This window comes from Pelobates fuscus, chromosome 5, assembly GCF_036172605.1.
Source record: "Pelobates fuscus isolate aPelFus1 chromosome 5, aPelFus1.pri, whole genome shotgun sequence".
NCBI classification, from domain to species: Eukaryota; Metazoa; Chordata; class Amphibia; order Anura; family Pelobatidae; genus Pelobates; species Pelobates fuscus.
The window spans coordinates 65,061,364-65,077,724 of record NC_086321.1 but is presented as its reverse complement, the minus strand read 5'-3'; the positions used below and the strand labels follow the sequence as shown (position 1 = coordinate 65,077,724).

General features: G+C 42.8%; 1 protein-coding gene across 1 annotated transcript in view; it reads left to right on the top strand.

Moving 5' to 3' along the window:
* The first annotated feature begins 10,786 nt into the window (after nt 1-10,786).
* ALPK2 (alpha kinase 2) overlaps nt 10,787-16,361 on the top strand; it is a 60,824-nt gene continuing 55,249 nt past the window's right edge. The window contains exon 1 of the mRNA XM_063453949.1: nt 10,787-12,186. Within this exon, the coding sequence (XP_063310019.1) occupies nt 10,843-12,186 (1,344 nt within the window). The 5' untranslated portion in view covers nt 10,787-10,842. The remainder of the gene's footprint in view (nt 12,187-16,361) is intronic.

The following is a 16,361-nucleotide window of genomic DNA, read 5'->3' as shown; positions in this document are numbered from 1 at the left end:
ACACACAAGCTCACTCACTAGAATGCACACACACACACACACACACACAGACAAGCTCACTCACTAGCAGGCACACACACAAGCTCCCTCACTAGCAGACATATACACACAGACAAGCTCACTCACTAGCAGACACACACACACACACAATCTCTTTCACTAGCAGACACACACAAGCTTTCTCACTAGCAGACACACACACACAGACAAGCTCACTCACTAGCAGGCACACACACACACAAGCTCTCTCACTAGCAGGCACACACACACACACACACAAGCTCTCTCACTAGCAGACACACACACACAGACAAGCTCACTCACTAGCCGGCACACACACACACAGACAGGGCTAGCGCCACCGTTAGTTGAACTAGGCATTTGCCTAGGGCGCCAGCCTGCTGGGGGGTGCCCACTGGAAATTTCCTGGTGGGCTCACCCCGTCTTCGGCCTGTCACAGTATGGCAGAGCAGGCACCTTCTTACCTTGATGACAGGTGCCTGCTCTGCCATAAAATCCTGGTGACCGGAGGAGAGGGGGAAGGAGAAGGCGGCGAGGGAGGCTTTTCTTGCAGCCTCTCACTCCTCCCTCACGTGCCCTCTGTGATTCCGTGAGCCAGAATATTACGTCATTGCGGCCCCAGCATACTAAACGGCGGGCGGGAGGAGTGAGGAGCTGCCCCACACTGGATCCTAGGGAGGTGAGTGGTTAAGTGTCTGTCAGTAAGTGAGTGTATGTCTGTCACTTCGTGTCTGTCTGTGTGTGTGTGTCTCTCAGTGAGTGAGTATATGTCTGTCAGTGAGTGTGTGTGTGTCTCTCAGTGAGTGAGTATATGTCTGTCAGTGAATGTGTGTGTATGTCAGTGACTGTGTGCCTGTCTGTCACTAAGGGAGTGTATATCTGTCAGTGAGTGAGTGTATGTCTGTCAGTGAGTGTCTGTCTGTGTGTGTGTGTGTGTGTCTGTCTGTCTCTCAGTGAGTGAGTATATGTCTGTCAGTGAGTGTGTGTGTGTGTCAGTGTGTGAGTATATGTCTGTCAGTAAATCTGTGTGTCTATCAGTGACTGAGTGAGTGTATATCTGTCAGTGAGTGTGTGTGTCAGTGAGTGAGTGTATGTCTGTCAGTGAGTGTCGGTATGAGTGTGTATGTCAGTGAGTGAATGTCTGTCAGTGAGTGCGTGTGTATGTCTCTCAGTAAGTGTCTGTGTGTTTGTCAGTGAGTGAGTACATGCATGTCAGTGTGTGTGTGTTTGTCTGTCATTGAGTATGTTTGTCAGTGAGTGTGTGTGTATGCATGTCAGTGAGTCTGTGTGTATGTATGTCAGTGAGTGTCTGTGTCTGTGTGTCTGTCAGTGAATGGGTGTATGTCTGTCGGTGAGTTTCTGTGTGTATGTGTGTGTCTTTAAGTGAATGTATGTGTGTCAGTGTGTGTGTGTCTGTCAGTGAGTGACATCAAGGGGCAAAATGGATCTTTGCCTAGGACGGCAGAAATCCTTGCAACGGCCCTGCACACAGACAAGCTCACTCACTAGCAGGCATACACACACACACAAGCTAATTTACACACACACATAGACAAGCTCACTCACTAGCAGGCATACACACACACACAAGCTCATTTACACACACACACACACACACACACACACACACACACACACACACACACAGACAAGCTCACTCACTAGCAGGCACACACACAGCCAAGCTCACTCACTAGCAGGAACACACAACACACACACACACACAGACAAGCTCACTCACTAGCAGGCACACACACACACACAAGCTCACTCATTAGCAGGCACACACACACACACACACACACAGACAAGCTCACTCACTAGCAGGCACACACACACAGTCAAGCTCACTCACTAGCAGGCACACACACACAGACAAGCTCACTCACTAGCAGGCACACACACACAGACAAGCTCACTCACTAGCAGGCACACACACACACACACACAGACAAGCTCACTCACTAGCAGGCACACACACACACACACACACACAGACACGCTCACTCACTAGCAGGCACACACACACACACACACACAGACAAGCTCACTCACTAGCAGGCACACACACACACACACACACAGACAAGCTCACTCACTAGCAGGCACACACACACAGACAAGCTCACTCACTAGCAGGCACACACACAAAGACAAGCTCACTCACCAGCAGGCACACACACACACACAATCACTGTCATAGCTGAAGCTTACCTGGTAGGTGAAGCTTCGAGTTTTTAGCCTCTTCCTTCCGGTGAGCAACGTGTGGGGGTGGGGCTTATGAGAGGGAGGCGGAGCTATGTTCAGGAGGCTAGGCTTGTGTGCGGAGGCGGGGCATGCGGCCGAAATTAAGGTTAATTGTGAGTGTATATCTGTCAGTGAGTGTGTGTGTCAGTGAGTGAGTGTATGTCTGTCAGTGAGTGTCGGTATGAGTGTGTATGTCAGTGAGTGAATGTCTGTCAGTGAGTGCGTGTGTATGTCTCTCAGTAAGTGTCTGTGTGTTTGTCAGTGAGTGAGTACATGCATGTCAGTGTGTGTGTTTGTCTGTCATTGAGTATGTTTGTCAGTGAGTGTGTGTATGCATGTCAGTGAGTCTGTGTGTATGTCTGTCAGTGAGTGTCTGTGTCTGTGTGTCTGTCAGTGATTGGGTGTATGTCTGTCGGTGAGTTTCTGTGTGTATGTGTGTGTCTTTAAGTGAATGTATGTGTGTCAGTGTGTGTGTGTCTGTCAGTGAGTGACATCAAGGGGCAAAATGGATCTTTGCCTAGGACGGCAGAAATCCTTGCAACGGCCCTGCACACAGACAAGCTCACTCACTAGCAGGCATACACACACACACAAGCTCATTTACACACACACACAGACAAGCTCACTCACTAGCAGGCGCACACACGCACACAGACAAGCTCACTCACTAGCAGGCACACACACAGCCAAGCTCACTCACTAGCAGGCACACACACACACACACACACACAAGCTCACTCACTAGCAGGCACACACACACACACACACAAGCTCACTCATTAGCAGGCACACACACACACACACACACAGACACGCTCACTCACTAGCAGGCGCACACACACACACACACAGTCAAGCTCACTCACTAGCAGGCACACACACACAGACAAGCTCACTCACTAGCAGGCACACACACACAGACAAGCTCACTCACTAGCAGGCACACACACACACAGACAAGCTCACTCACTAGCAGGCACACACACACACACACACAGACAAGCTCACTCACTAGCAGGCACACACACACACACACACACACAGACAAGCTCACTCACTAGCAGGCACACACACACACACACACAGACAAGCTCACTCACTAGCAGGCACACACACACAGACAAGCTCACTCACTAGCAGGCACACACACAAAGACAAGCTCACTCACCAGCAGGCACACACACACACACACACACACACAATCACTGTCATAGCTGAAGCTTACCTGGTAGGTGAAGCTTCGAGTTTTTAGCCTCTTCCTTCCGGTGAGCAATGTGTGGGGGTGGGGCTTATGAGAGGGAGGCGGAGCTATGTTCAGGCTAGGCTTGTGTGCGGAGGCGGGGCATGCGGCCGAAATTAAGGTTAATTGTGCTAGGAGACTGACAGGACTGATCAGGGCTGTCAGACCGGCCCCAGGTGCCGCGGCTCACCGGGAATATTCCTGGTATCCCGGTGGGCCAGTCTGGCCCTGTTTGGAGGGTACTACTTGCCAGCCTTTTACCCTGTGACTATGGCCCCTTTAATTTATTATGGTTAAAAACCCTATTTGTACCTATTATGACTTTGGATAATAATTTTTCAACTTTTAAAAAAAATTGTGTTTTTCTGCCTGGAGATACTTGACTTGACTCAATTATCTCCCAGGCTGAGGGGATCGTGTGTAATGTGTGGGAGTGTCACCTTCTGTACTGCATTATCATTGGCTTGCAACAATTGTCATTCTGTTCCCCACAAGATCCAGGTGGGTGTTCCCTTGCATGGGGACTTGCACATGTAACGGATCACCTGGCACCCCGACTGGGTACCTCCATTGAAGGATGCTCCTAGCGCTTCCTGAGGACTCCAAGCACTGCAGCAGACACCACAATCACCGAACCGGAGAAGCATACGAATGCTCTCAAGCATATGAATGCTGTAAACAGCTGAACAGGAAAAGCATACAATCAGCTTACACTCCTGGCAATCAGCATACAATCCAATTCCCCCAATAACGAGACAACACTTTGTTTTGAGGGTCAAGCAGAACTGACTGTACTGGCACATATAGCCTCTTTTATTCACAATCTACAAACATAGTACGGCCCACAGGGTTTTGAAATACAACCAATCAATCCGTACAATACACACAGACACTCCCACACAAAATCCTCCCCTCTGCCTGTGATATGATTTCTGAACACAATGGTTAATATAATTATCACAGGCAGAGAAATACAGTATTATAAAACATAGTATTATAAAACAGGGACCCCAAAACATGCAATAACCCCATATAAGCGGGGGATCTGGGTGAACCACATATCCAAAATTCACCCAGATCCGTTCAGTAGTTTGGAAGATACAGTTTAATGCAGATTTCTCAGAACATATACAGGCTATATGAAAAATAATTACTGTATAATGTGTCCCCTGTTGTATAGTTTAAAACTACTGCACGATGTCTTTGTGCACCAAATAACGGCAAGATGGCACCATGTAGAAAAGTCCAAACAGTGTTTGTGAGTTAAAATGGCCGCCATCCATTGTTCTCACCATGTGCTTCATCCATTGTTCTCACCATGTGCCTCTGATACATGAAATGGTGGCCACCCAGTAACTCCACAGTATGTCCCCAGATGGTTCTTAAAGGGCCAGCAGCAGCATAATAAAATACAATATGCCCAAATACTGTATTTAAAGGGCCGAATCTCCCCGGGTCCATAGTCAGCAGGCAGGAGGCGGGCAAACAGGCTTCTCCAATGCGCAGTGGTGAGGTTGGTTTCGCCACAGCACATAAGACCAGCTGTGGCACCATTAAAATAGAGTCCTGCTTAACCCTCAACACATAGCTTGGTCTCGTGATTGGAGGGGAACTGCTATATCACTAGCTCTTATAAGAGCTATACTCTCCTGAAGGAAAGGTCTTTCCCACACGTCATTGATATCAGAGGTTGATCCAGGGTGGGAGGAAGACAGCGAGATCCCAGCTAAGCGGTTGTGGAGTCTGTGGCGCTTGTGGGGTCTGGTGCGGTGCTTACGGTCCTAAGAATCACGGTCCCAGAGTGCAAGGTCATCCGTCACACCAATTTTTGTTTGGACCATGGTGGAATTCAGAAGCAGACATACTTGGCCATTGTGTGATTCATATACATTTTGGCTCAGAGTTTGAGAATTTGATATGTCACAAACGCACTCTACTCCAAGAGTGTGCGTAACTTAGTTCTAGAGGTGAAAGGGTTATAGTTCACTATTAGTCAGCACTAGACCGGGAAGAATGATAAACCCCCCCCCCACACACACTTAACTATAATAATATAAGTATAAGTATTACTATTTTAATGCTGCCATCACCAAGACGATTTATAAATGGGGTGCCTTGGTCTTCCAGGTAACTTAATAATAAAAACCCACTAAGTACAATATCTATGCAATTGCAAAACACTAATTAGTGTCTTCAGGTAACGTGATTCTTTACCAGACAAAGGCAGAACTTAATCAAGGAATATTTATGAATAGTGATGTACCGAACTGTTAGCCGGCGAATAGTGCCTGGCGAACATAGCGTGTTCGTGTTCGCCACGGCGGGCGAACACATGCGCGGTTCGATCCGCCCCCTATTCGTCATCATTGAGTAAACTTTGACCCTGTGCCTCACAGTCAGCAGACACATTCCAGCCAATCAGCAGCAGACCCTCCCTTCCAGATCCTCCCACCTCCTGTACAGCATCCATTTTAGATTCATTCTGAAGCTCCATTCTTAGATAGAGGAGGGAAAGTGTAGCTGCTGCTCATTTGATAGGGAAATGTATAGCTAGGCTAGTGTATTCAGTGTCCACTACAGTCCTGAAGGACTCATCTGATCTCTGCTGTAAGGACAGCACCCCAAAAAGCCCTTTTTAGGGCTAGAACATCAGTCTGCTTTTTTTCCTGTGTAATCTAATTGCAGTTGCCTGCCTGCCAGCTTCTGTGTCAGGCTCACAGTGGATACTGTGCCCACTTGCCCAGTGCCACCACTCATATCTGGTGTCACAATAGCTTGCATTTAAAAACGAAAAAAAATGTTTCACTGTAATAGATTGAATAGCAGTTAGTTGTCTGCAAGCGTCTGTGTGTCAGGCCTACAGCGTGTACTCTGCCAACCTCTGCCAGTGCACAGTGCCACTCATATCTGGTGTCACAATAGCGTGCATTTAAAAACCCCAAAACTTTTTTTCACTGTAATGGATTAAATAGCAGTTAGTTGTCTGCAAGCGTCTGTGTGTCAGGCCAACAGCGTGTACTCTGCAACCTCTGCCAGTGCACATTGCCACTCATATCTGGTGTCACAATAGCGTGCATTTAAAACCCAAAAACATTTTTCACTGTTATAGATTGAATAGCAGTTGTCTTCAAGCGGGTGTCAGGCCTACAGCGTGTACTCTGCCAACCTCTGCCAGTACACATTGTCACTCATATCTGGTGTCACAATAGCGTGCATTTAAAACCCAAAAACTTTTTTCACTGTTATAGATTGAATAGCAGTTAGTTGTCTTCAAGCGGGTGTCAGGCCTACAGCGTGTACTCTGCTAACCTCTGCCAGTGCACATTGCCACTCATATCTGGTGTCACAATAGCGTGCATTTAAAACCAAAAAACGTTTTTCACTGTTATAGATTGAATAGCAGTTAGTTGTCTTCAAGCGGGTGTCAGGCCTACAGCGTGTACTCTGCCAACCTCTGCCAGTGCACATTGCCACTTATATCTGGTGTCACAATAGCGTCTGAGGACAGGTGTCAATCCATATCTGCCAAGTGACCCTATGTAGGGGGAACAGTCCCTATTCTGCTCTGTGTCAGTGTGCATCAGGGATCCTTAGGATAGGTGTCAATCCATATCTGCCAAGTGACCCTATGTAGGGGGAACAGTCCCTATTATGCTCTGTCAGTGTGTATCAGGGTCTCTTAGGACAGGTGTCAATCCATATCTGCCAAGTGACCCTATTTAGGGGGAACAGTCCCTATTCTGCTCTGTGTCAGTGTGTATCAGGGATCCTTAGGATAGGTGTCAATCCATATCTGCCAAGTGACCCTATGTAGGGGGGAACAGTCCCTTTTCTGCTCTGTGTCAGTGTGTATCAGGGTCCCTGAGGACAGGTGTCAATCCATATCTGCCAAGTGACCCTATGTAGGGGGAACAGTCCCTATTCTTTTCTGTGTCAGTGTGTATCAGGGATCCTTAGGATAGGTGTCAATCCATATCTGCCAAGTGACCCTATGTAGGGGGAACAGTCCCTATTCTGTTCTGTGTCAGTGTGTATCAGGGATCCTTAGGATAGGTGTCAATCCACAGTCCAGGTGTTAGTCACCTTGAAACAACTTTTCCATCACAATTTTGGCCAGAAAGAGTCTCTGTGGGTTTTAAAATTCGCCTGCCCATTGAAGTCTATGGCGGTTCGCCCGGTTCGCAAACGTTTGCGTTCGCCAACTGAAAATTTTATGTTCGCGACATCACTATTTATGAACAAAAATAGTCGCAGTGCATATAAAAATATAGATGATAAATAAATTTCACCAATATAATAAATAAAATAGATAAAACAGAAGTCATAATTACTCACCTACGTTTTAAAAGTAAAACTTCTGCCCAGGGGGTCTCTGACAAGGAAAGATTGTGACTCACTCAAAATTAGATTTTGGCCCCAAGCAAGTACAATAGAAATTTACATGTCATTGTAAATATACACCCTCTGGATTAATCTCAAGTTTCCATGCCTGGCCCAAAGGTGGAGAGAAGGTGTAAACAATAAGTAATCACCCCCTTGTGTTCCAGACCAACATCAGTCCAAATATAAAAACTTTTGGTTTTACCTCTTCTTTGTAGCTTGCCACAGAAATAATAATTTGTCAGAACTACGAATGTGTTAAAATTTTTCCATTCTCTCTCTCTCTTATATTACACTTCTTACTTGTGACCTAATATAGCGGACATCACAATCCATTCCAAACAGCTTAAGTCCATGTATCCATGTCTAGACTTGTTTAGAAGAGTGTGCATGTGTCATGATCTTGTGCAGGTCAGATAGGAGGCTTTGGCTAGAGTTAACAAAATAGGCTTTATTTGCAGGTTTTGACATATCAGCAGGTTAACCTTTACAATTAAATAGGGAGAAGGGAAGTGAGAGAAATAAACATTAAGGCAATATGCCCTATCAAGATAATAAACAGGTTTGCAAATAATAAGGAAGCTAGAGATAACAGTTTAGCAAGTATAACAAGACAGGTATAAAGAATAAGGTTTCAGGGTAGAAAAATAACACCTTGTTAATAAGAGTAAGCAATGTCCAGATAGGGGTTATGCAGGTTTGTATAAATCAGAAACGCAGGATAAAGCAGAGTTGTAAGCAATCCAGGTTGGTATGGAGCAGGGTTGGAAGTAATCCAGGTTGGCAGGATAAAGCAGAGTTTCAGGCAACCCAGGTAGGTATGGAGCAGGGTTGGAAGTGAATCAGGTTTAAAGCAATGAAGGCAAGTCACAGGTTGCTTCTCGGGAGCCAGGATCTGAAGTCTTTCAGTAAGAACATCAACTTCAATGTAAAGGCCACTGGTATTCTCGGGTGTGGCCTTTTGTAGGATCAGTAATTAGTCCTAGGCAGGTGAGGACTGAGGTGACTGGTGGCTAGGGAGGCCACTAGTGGTTGAGTGCTAGAACTTGATTTAAAGGAATGGAAATACATTAACACAGAACGTATCTGTAAGGATAGGATCCTGACAGCATGTCCCATCCTAAATACGCACAAAATGAGGCTTAATTATTAATTTATGGGTAATTATTCATGTTTCTTTTGGATATGACACTGGGACACAAGGGTCCTTTGATATGCCAATTAACAGGCCATATGGTGAAAGTCAGTTAGTTACATTAAAGCTAGACATAAAGGCAGCTCAAGTTTAAAATGTCACACCTTTTGATCAAAGGAGCAATTCATGTGGTAAACCATCTGACCTTTTACATTCCTATATAATTTGCATTAACCCTTTCTGACATTTGTCCTCTACCAAGTGGCCAAATCATGTAAGCTCTACACAATTACATTAAATAGTAATATTCTATAGTGCAACAATAAATGATGTACCGTTGTCGTGACATTCGGCTCAAATTTGGATTGAATGCACTTTGAACTGAAACGAATATTCACATTCATATTATATATTCTATTTTAACAAATTCCTAATAGTAGGTACAGGAATGTCAGGTTTACTTGTCCTTTTCTAATGGATATTGGAAATCAGTATTTGTGTTGAGGATAAATCACACTTTACATTTGTCACATATTTTTCAAGTGCCTTATTATTATTATTATTATTATTATGATGATGATATTTATAGAGCGCCGTCAAATTCTGCAGCGCTTTACAGTGGGTGGACGAACAGACATGTTGTTGTAACCAGACAAGTTGGACACACAGGAGCAGAGGGATTGAGGGCCCTGCTCAATGAGCTTACATGCTAGAGGGAGTGGGATAAAATGACACAAAACGGTAAGGATAGCATTAGACTAGTGACAGTTGCAGAAGAGGAATCAGTTGGGAACTATTAACAGTTTAATTATATCAGAACTATTTGAGATACCCTTTGATAAGGATATTTACAGCTGTTGTCTCAAAGCATACGCTGTATTTTCGACTGGTTATTGAAGATGTGGTGGGACAATGTGTGGGATACTGCAGCACATTTGTTGCCAAACATTGTTTGTATATTTTCATATGAATTATTCAAAAATATGTAGGCATGTGAGAGCACACATTATTTATCAATAATGTTGCAAATTATATATAAATAAAACCCTGCTATTTATATATATATTATTTTATCTAAATCTTTTCTTATGCCAGGCCAAAACGTAAAAGGACACTTTAGGCACCCAGACCACTTCAGCTCATTGAAGTGGTCTGGATACAGTGTCCCTATTGCACTTAGTGCTGCAATGTTAAACATTGAAGTTCCAGAGAAACTGCAATGTTTACATTGCAGCACTAAGGCAGCCTCCTAGTCTACCAAACAGCCACTTGAGGCACTTTCTGGATGTTAACGGACTTTTGGTCTGGTAACCTCATGCAGGGTGTGAGGACATCCAGCGTCAGCTATTTTCCCATAGGGAAACATTGATTCAATGCTTTCCTACAGGGGGTTGCCTAATGCACACGTGGCACTTGGACGCCGATGGACGTCAGGTGAGGCGGAGCTGCGGCACAGCTCCATGGGACTTTAACCCTTTATTCACAGTGGTGGGAGAGGGGGGCAGCACAAGGAAGGGGGGAGGCAGAGGTAGCTATAGTGCCAGGAATACAGCTGTTATGACATCATATATTTGCAATTCTAGAAATGTTGAAATGACGCTCGGTAGTACATTACTTCCACTGATTCTCTTGAAGAAAATTATTAGATAAAATGTACTAAAATATTCATGAACAAATAATTATTTTTGTTTTATATTTTTTTTCACAGGAAGGCTACCTAAAAAACAAAACAAAAAAAACAGAACTCTTTAAAAGCCAAACAAGCTATAAAAGAGATCAAAGCAAGCCTATGTTGTGATAGCCAAATATTCCATTACGTATGGCTGGCCTTTCAGACTTGGTTGACGGTTATTCTCTCTGCACATCTTTAGAACCTAAAAAAGAAATTGAGGAATTAGCAATATTGCATATAGATGAAGAAAATGCACATAATTCAAAAGATGATGCACTGCTAGATAATATTTTTGAATTAAGGGAGCAAAATGAGTTTAAAATGGCCCAAGAAGAAAACTGCTTAGTTCTGAATGAAGAAACCATTGCAAAAGAACATTCCACGCCAGCTATACAGCAAACAGAATCTCGGGGATTCATGGATTTAAAATCCAACATAATTAAAAATTCCTATAAAAATGGGGACTTGAAAATGTCTAATAACCTAAAAGGCATATTCACCTGCCACACAAGCTCAGTAGAACAAGTTTACTGTTTGTGGAACAAGTCAAAATATTGCTGCTGCAATACGGAGACAAACAGGGATGCTAGACTGACTTCAGAAGATGAACCTTTTGACGATTGTCTCAACTATTTGGAATGTTCAGATGTAATGACGGATTATACCAATGAGGTTTGGCAGCATGCTCTGCTAGTTGATGATCCTGTATTTTTACTGGAAAATTACCAGGCTGATGAGCTAAATGAGACAAAAGTAAGCCAGGATTGCCTAAATGGGTGTGATCCATTCCACTGTGGTGTGTCTTGTGTGAAGGAAGTGTCAGATGACACACTGCCAATGGAAGTATTTACTGACCTCCCTGACAGTCACTCACAATCATCAGAAGAAGTTGTAAAAAAAGATCTCTCCAGGGACTGTCTGAAAGCTTTTCAGCCAGAGATGGTAATTACTGTGGAACACAAACAGGATGAAATGCCCAGAGTTAAAAGTAAAGAGAGGTGTAAGCTAGCCTTGGCTGCAGCAGCAATTCAAAATGACCAAGCCGGGATTGAAGAGGAGAACAAGGAAAATAGCAGAAGAGGAGATGTATCTACTTCTAGTAAAGCGAGCAATATCAATGCATTTAATAAACTGTTTCCAACTAATGGAATAGATCAAAAAGATTTAAACTTAAGGACGGACGAGTCAATAGAAAATCCTCGAATCCATGTGTGTTCACAAGACATTCGAGAAAGTGGAGTACCCATTTCACAAGAGGATAAACCAGCCCTTCTTGATGAGGAAACTCATGGAGTAAGGACAGACCAGTGTCAGAAGGACAGGTTAAACAATACCCACAACAAACTCAGTAATGAGGAAATTAAAGGTTTAATAGAGGAGGGAGCACCGGAATGCCCAGAACAGATGGATACAAAGTATAAATGTGCAATGGAAAGTGAAGGAAGAATCTGCAAAGAAAACAAGGATTTCTCTGGAAATACAACACTTACAGTAAGATCATATTTATAATCAGTTAACCCCGTAATAATGTATTATTGTGAAAGAGTGTTCAATAGAAAAAAATAATTCTTAAAAAACAGTCTAGGCACTAATGAGTGACAGTTACTTCTGTGAAGGAATAACTGTTTTTTTTTTTTAAAGTCTAATAAATAGAAATGGCTACTAATTATAGAAAAAAGACTATTATAGCCTTCAGACCCTAACGGGGCTTAGGACAGCTGTATAGAGAAATGTGATCTTTACATGTACAGATATTGCTGCACATAGACATTTAACTCTAACAGATGAATGAAATGAAACAAAACACTTCAATGCTGGCTCTTGTTTAAAGGAACACACACACTAGTTAGACAGTCGTCTTTTCTGTATTGTGTTAAAATGTAGACTGACAAAATCTAGAGCAGAAGATGAAAGCACACATTGGAAAAGCTTTCAAATTTTGCCTCAACATTGGACAAAACATTTCATTGTGACACTAAAATGGCAATGAGAATTCTACTTGGATTAGCAACATGCTACTCAACATAATAACTGCTATACCTTTGGATATTCTGTTTTTCCAAAGCAAATTATCCAGACATTATTTAACGGACATTGGAGGAGATTGAAAGAGGCAAAACAGGTTTTATTTTGGGCGAAAGTGCTAAATTAACTTTTATTGGTTTCCATGGTGATCACTCCTAATTTAGTTCTTTGCCCCATTATACCACCTGTTTTTGCCTTGATGAATTCAGTCCATTGTTTTGGTAGTTTTACTGTGAGTAGAGAGACATAGTGACATTTCTACAGCTGCCCTTGCATAGAATTTATTCACCATACCAAGAATTGCTAAAAACTTTGAAGGGAATTGCAAATTCAAGGCGAAAAAAGCCAAGCAGTAAAATATTTCCAGTTTGGTGATGTTTTGCCATTCAGCTATCAGTTGTCCATAATTCCTGGTACACTACCTCTTAGTTTCTCCTGTCAGCAGTAAGACCCTTCCAAACTGGAAAAAAGGTCATGTGATATGTATTTTCCACCACGTCGTCTTCCATAAATCAGTGATTACAGTGCACCTCGCATGCTAGGAAGGTATTCACAGTGACAAGATCAAGATTGGTGAACAGTAAGTCAACACATTTCAACTGATCCACGATTTTCCTATGTTTTCCTATATTAGCTCACCCAGCAAATACACGTGCATGCACACCCAACCATATGATCATTACAGAATGACACTCAGCTGTCCTTTTATTTATACATGTATTTACAAATTATGCTTGTAGTAAGCCATGCCTCCCAAGTGTCACTATTCAGGAGAGACAGCCCCTACTGTAAGCCCAAATCCCTTTTTTTGTACTCTAATGTCCTTTTTTTCTAGCAGATCTATATTGTTGTTGTGTCTGAGTGTATAACAGAGCTCCACAGCAATAATACTCTCAGTAATGTGTCTTTAAACTGCAATAAATGGACTGAGAAATCGGAGTGTGTAAAAAAAAAAATCCTTGCTCTTAATTACATTTTAGTTGAATGAATCATTACTGATAAGTTACCTAAAATGGCTCAGAACAGCCCCATCCCTGGCCACACCCCCACTCACACCACTAAAATAAAGGTGTCCCTCTCTATGTCCTCCATTTTAAATGCTGGGGGAAATGCGTTAATCCAACAGATTACACATTTTATTTATTTAGAAAATAAAGTTTGCACGGTTCTTCCCTCTTTGCAAACTTCCAGTGTACTGTTAACCAATCTATTATATATGAGGAAACAGATTAGAGGAACGACGTGTAGTAAGAATACACAATTAATTATTTAAATTGATTCTACTTAACATACACATGAAAAATTATTTTAAACAATATTCAAACAAATTGGGATTTATCCTTTGCATATACTTGTGTAATGTATTTTCCTACATAGTATTACACATAAAAATCAAGATCATTTGTACCAAATCACTGTTATTATTAAATGCATAGGCTGACAATTATGTATTTCATATTTCGTCTAGGACACACATACAAACATGTACGCAATTTGTATTTGATATTCTATTTGATATACATACTAAGACATCATCACATATGATACCGGAGAAACTGACGGAAGCCGAGCACATAGAGATGGACACAGGTTTCTTCAGGAAGGAAGAGATTCTTTATTCTGTTCACCGATCGGGACTCAGAGGGACTAATGTCACCAAAATACAACAAGTTCTGGACAATAGAGTAGGCTCCTTATATAAGCATGTAACTCCTCCCATAAGTAGCTCCACCCACACATTCTCTAACCCAATCGATCGAATAAGAACTAACTTCCTGTTTGACCGCATGGCTTGCCCAGCACAATGGAGGAGGGGAATACTACATCCGGTATTCTCGCACATGCTCCGTACACTACTGATCGTATCTTTGCCACGTGCAACCAACCGACCGATACACCAGTATATGCACGTACACATGCCACGTGGTAATCTCGGCCTACTAAATTTATTTTTACCGAGATTCCACCACATTCCCCCCTTTGATGCCTCTGATATTTTCACAATTACGGAGGCATCACTTAACCTTAGTTTGCATATACCTCAGGTTGCCACGAACCAGACCAGACTCTGCGACTAATGACGTGAATCCCTCAACATTCTTCTTCCTGCACTAGTTCTCCCTGATTTAGAGCCTCATATCTATATATGGCCATTATCTGTGCAGCAGCCTTTCTTTCTGCTATATTTTCTATAATGCCCTGCACAGACCTAACTACCAAAGGAACAAGACATGGTAGGAGAAGGCACAGCATTAAGATTAGCATGACTCCACCTACCAATGCCTTAAGTCCTCCAAACTGCTCATACCAATTACCAAACCAACTACTTGGATTATACCCTTTCCATACCTGAGAAGGCACATGCGCTAGTTTAACCATATGGCTAGTAAGCTCAGCTATTGCTTGCCCTTCATCATCTATTTGAAGACAGCAATTTCTTAGGTTAAACTTCCCACATACACCTCCCTCTACTGCCAATAGATAATCCAAAGCTAATCTATTTTGGAAAACGGCTGTCCTCATCCTAGTATTATGCTTCGCTAGGAGATTGAGCGCTTGTGATGTCTCATTGGTAATTATCTCAACCACCGCCTGTAACCTTATAATGCGGTTGAGCATATATATTGGGGTTCTATATCCGAAAGTACCATCTTCTGCCCAAGTGGCTGGCCCATAATAATCTATAATACGCTGGGGAGGCCATTCATTATCTTCCCAGGTACCTATCTCTAGGGGTCCCCTTTTCTTCCTATGATTCACATCATATACTTTAACTCCCAAAGTCTCTCCTGTTTCAATAGGCAACAAGAAGAAGGATGGTTTGAGCATACCTAACACACATGCCCCTTCCCAGTCCTGTGGTAACTCCGAATAGGCCTTCTTACCACAGATCCAGTACAGATTTGCTGGGGCTTTCCAACTAGATGTGATAGATAGATCAAACCACACGTCCTTTAAATTGGCATAACTTGCAAACGGGTTAGGTGGTTCTGAGACATTTGAAGCCGACCACCGGGTTGTATTCTTTGTATTATCATCATAAGCTTTTTGCCCTAGACAAGTTAGTTCTCCTACAGATGTGTTAAACATTATTCCTTTTCTTGCTATGCAAACATAACCTATGATGGAGGTCTTTAATCGCCACTCAGATTTACCTCTAACACTCATTTGATAATCGGCTTGAGAAGATATTATTTGTTCAATTGTCTCCTTTGCTTCCCAGGGCCATTGGTCTCCCATGTTAGTACCTCCACATACATAGCAGTTGGTCACATTAAGACTACCAGCAATACTTTCAGCTAAATCTATAAACAGGTTTTTAGCATTATGGGGGATCTTATTTTCTACACTCATCTCTTCATAAAAAGAATGGAAAACCTGATGAGTTTGGGATGCTACGGTATCGGTCTCTATCCCTATAAATAATATTGTCCCAGGATCTAAACCCGTCCCATATATCTGGAACCCAAATAAGTTACCAAACCTATCTAAAAATTGTTCAGGATTATTAATAAGTATATGGACTGGGTTACACTCCATAGACTTACAATACGGTTTGGTAGGCAACTTAGTAACAATCATATCCTTATCTACTGTCTGTCCCCAAGTTGCCCACCCCACACAAGACCAATATGGGCAAT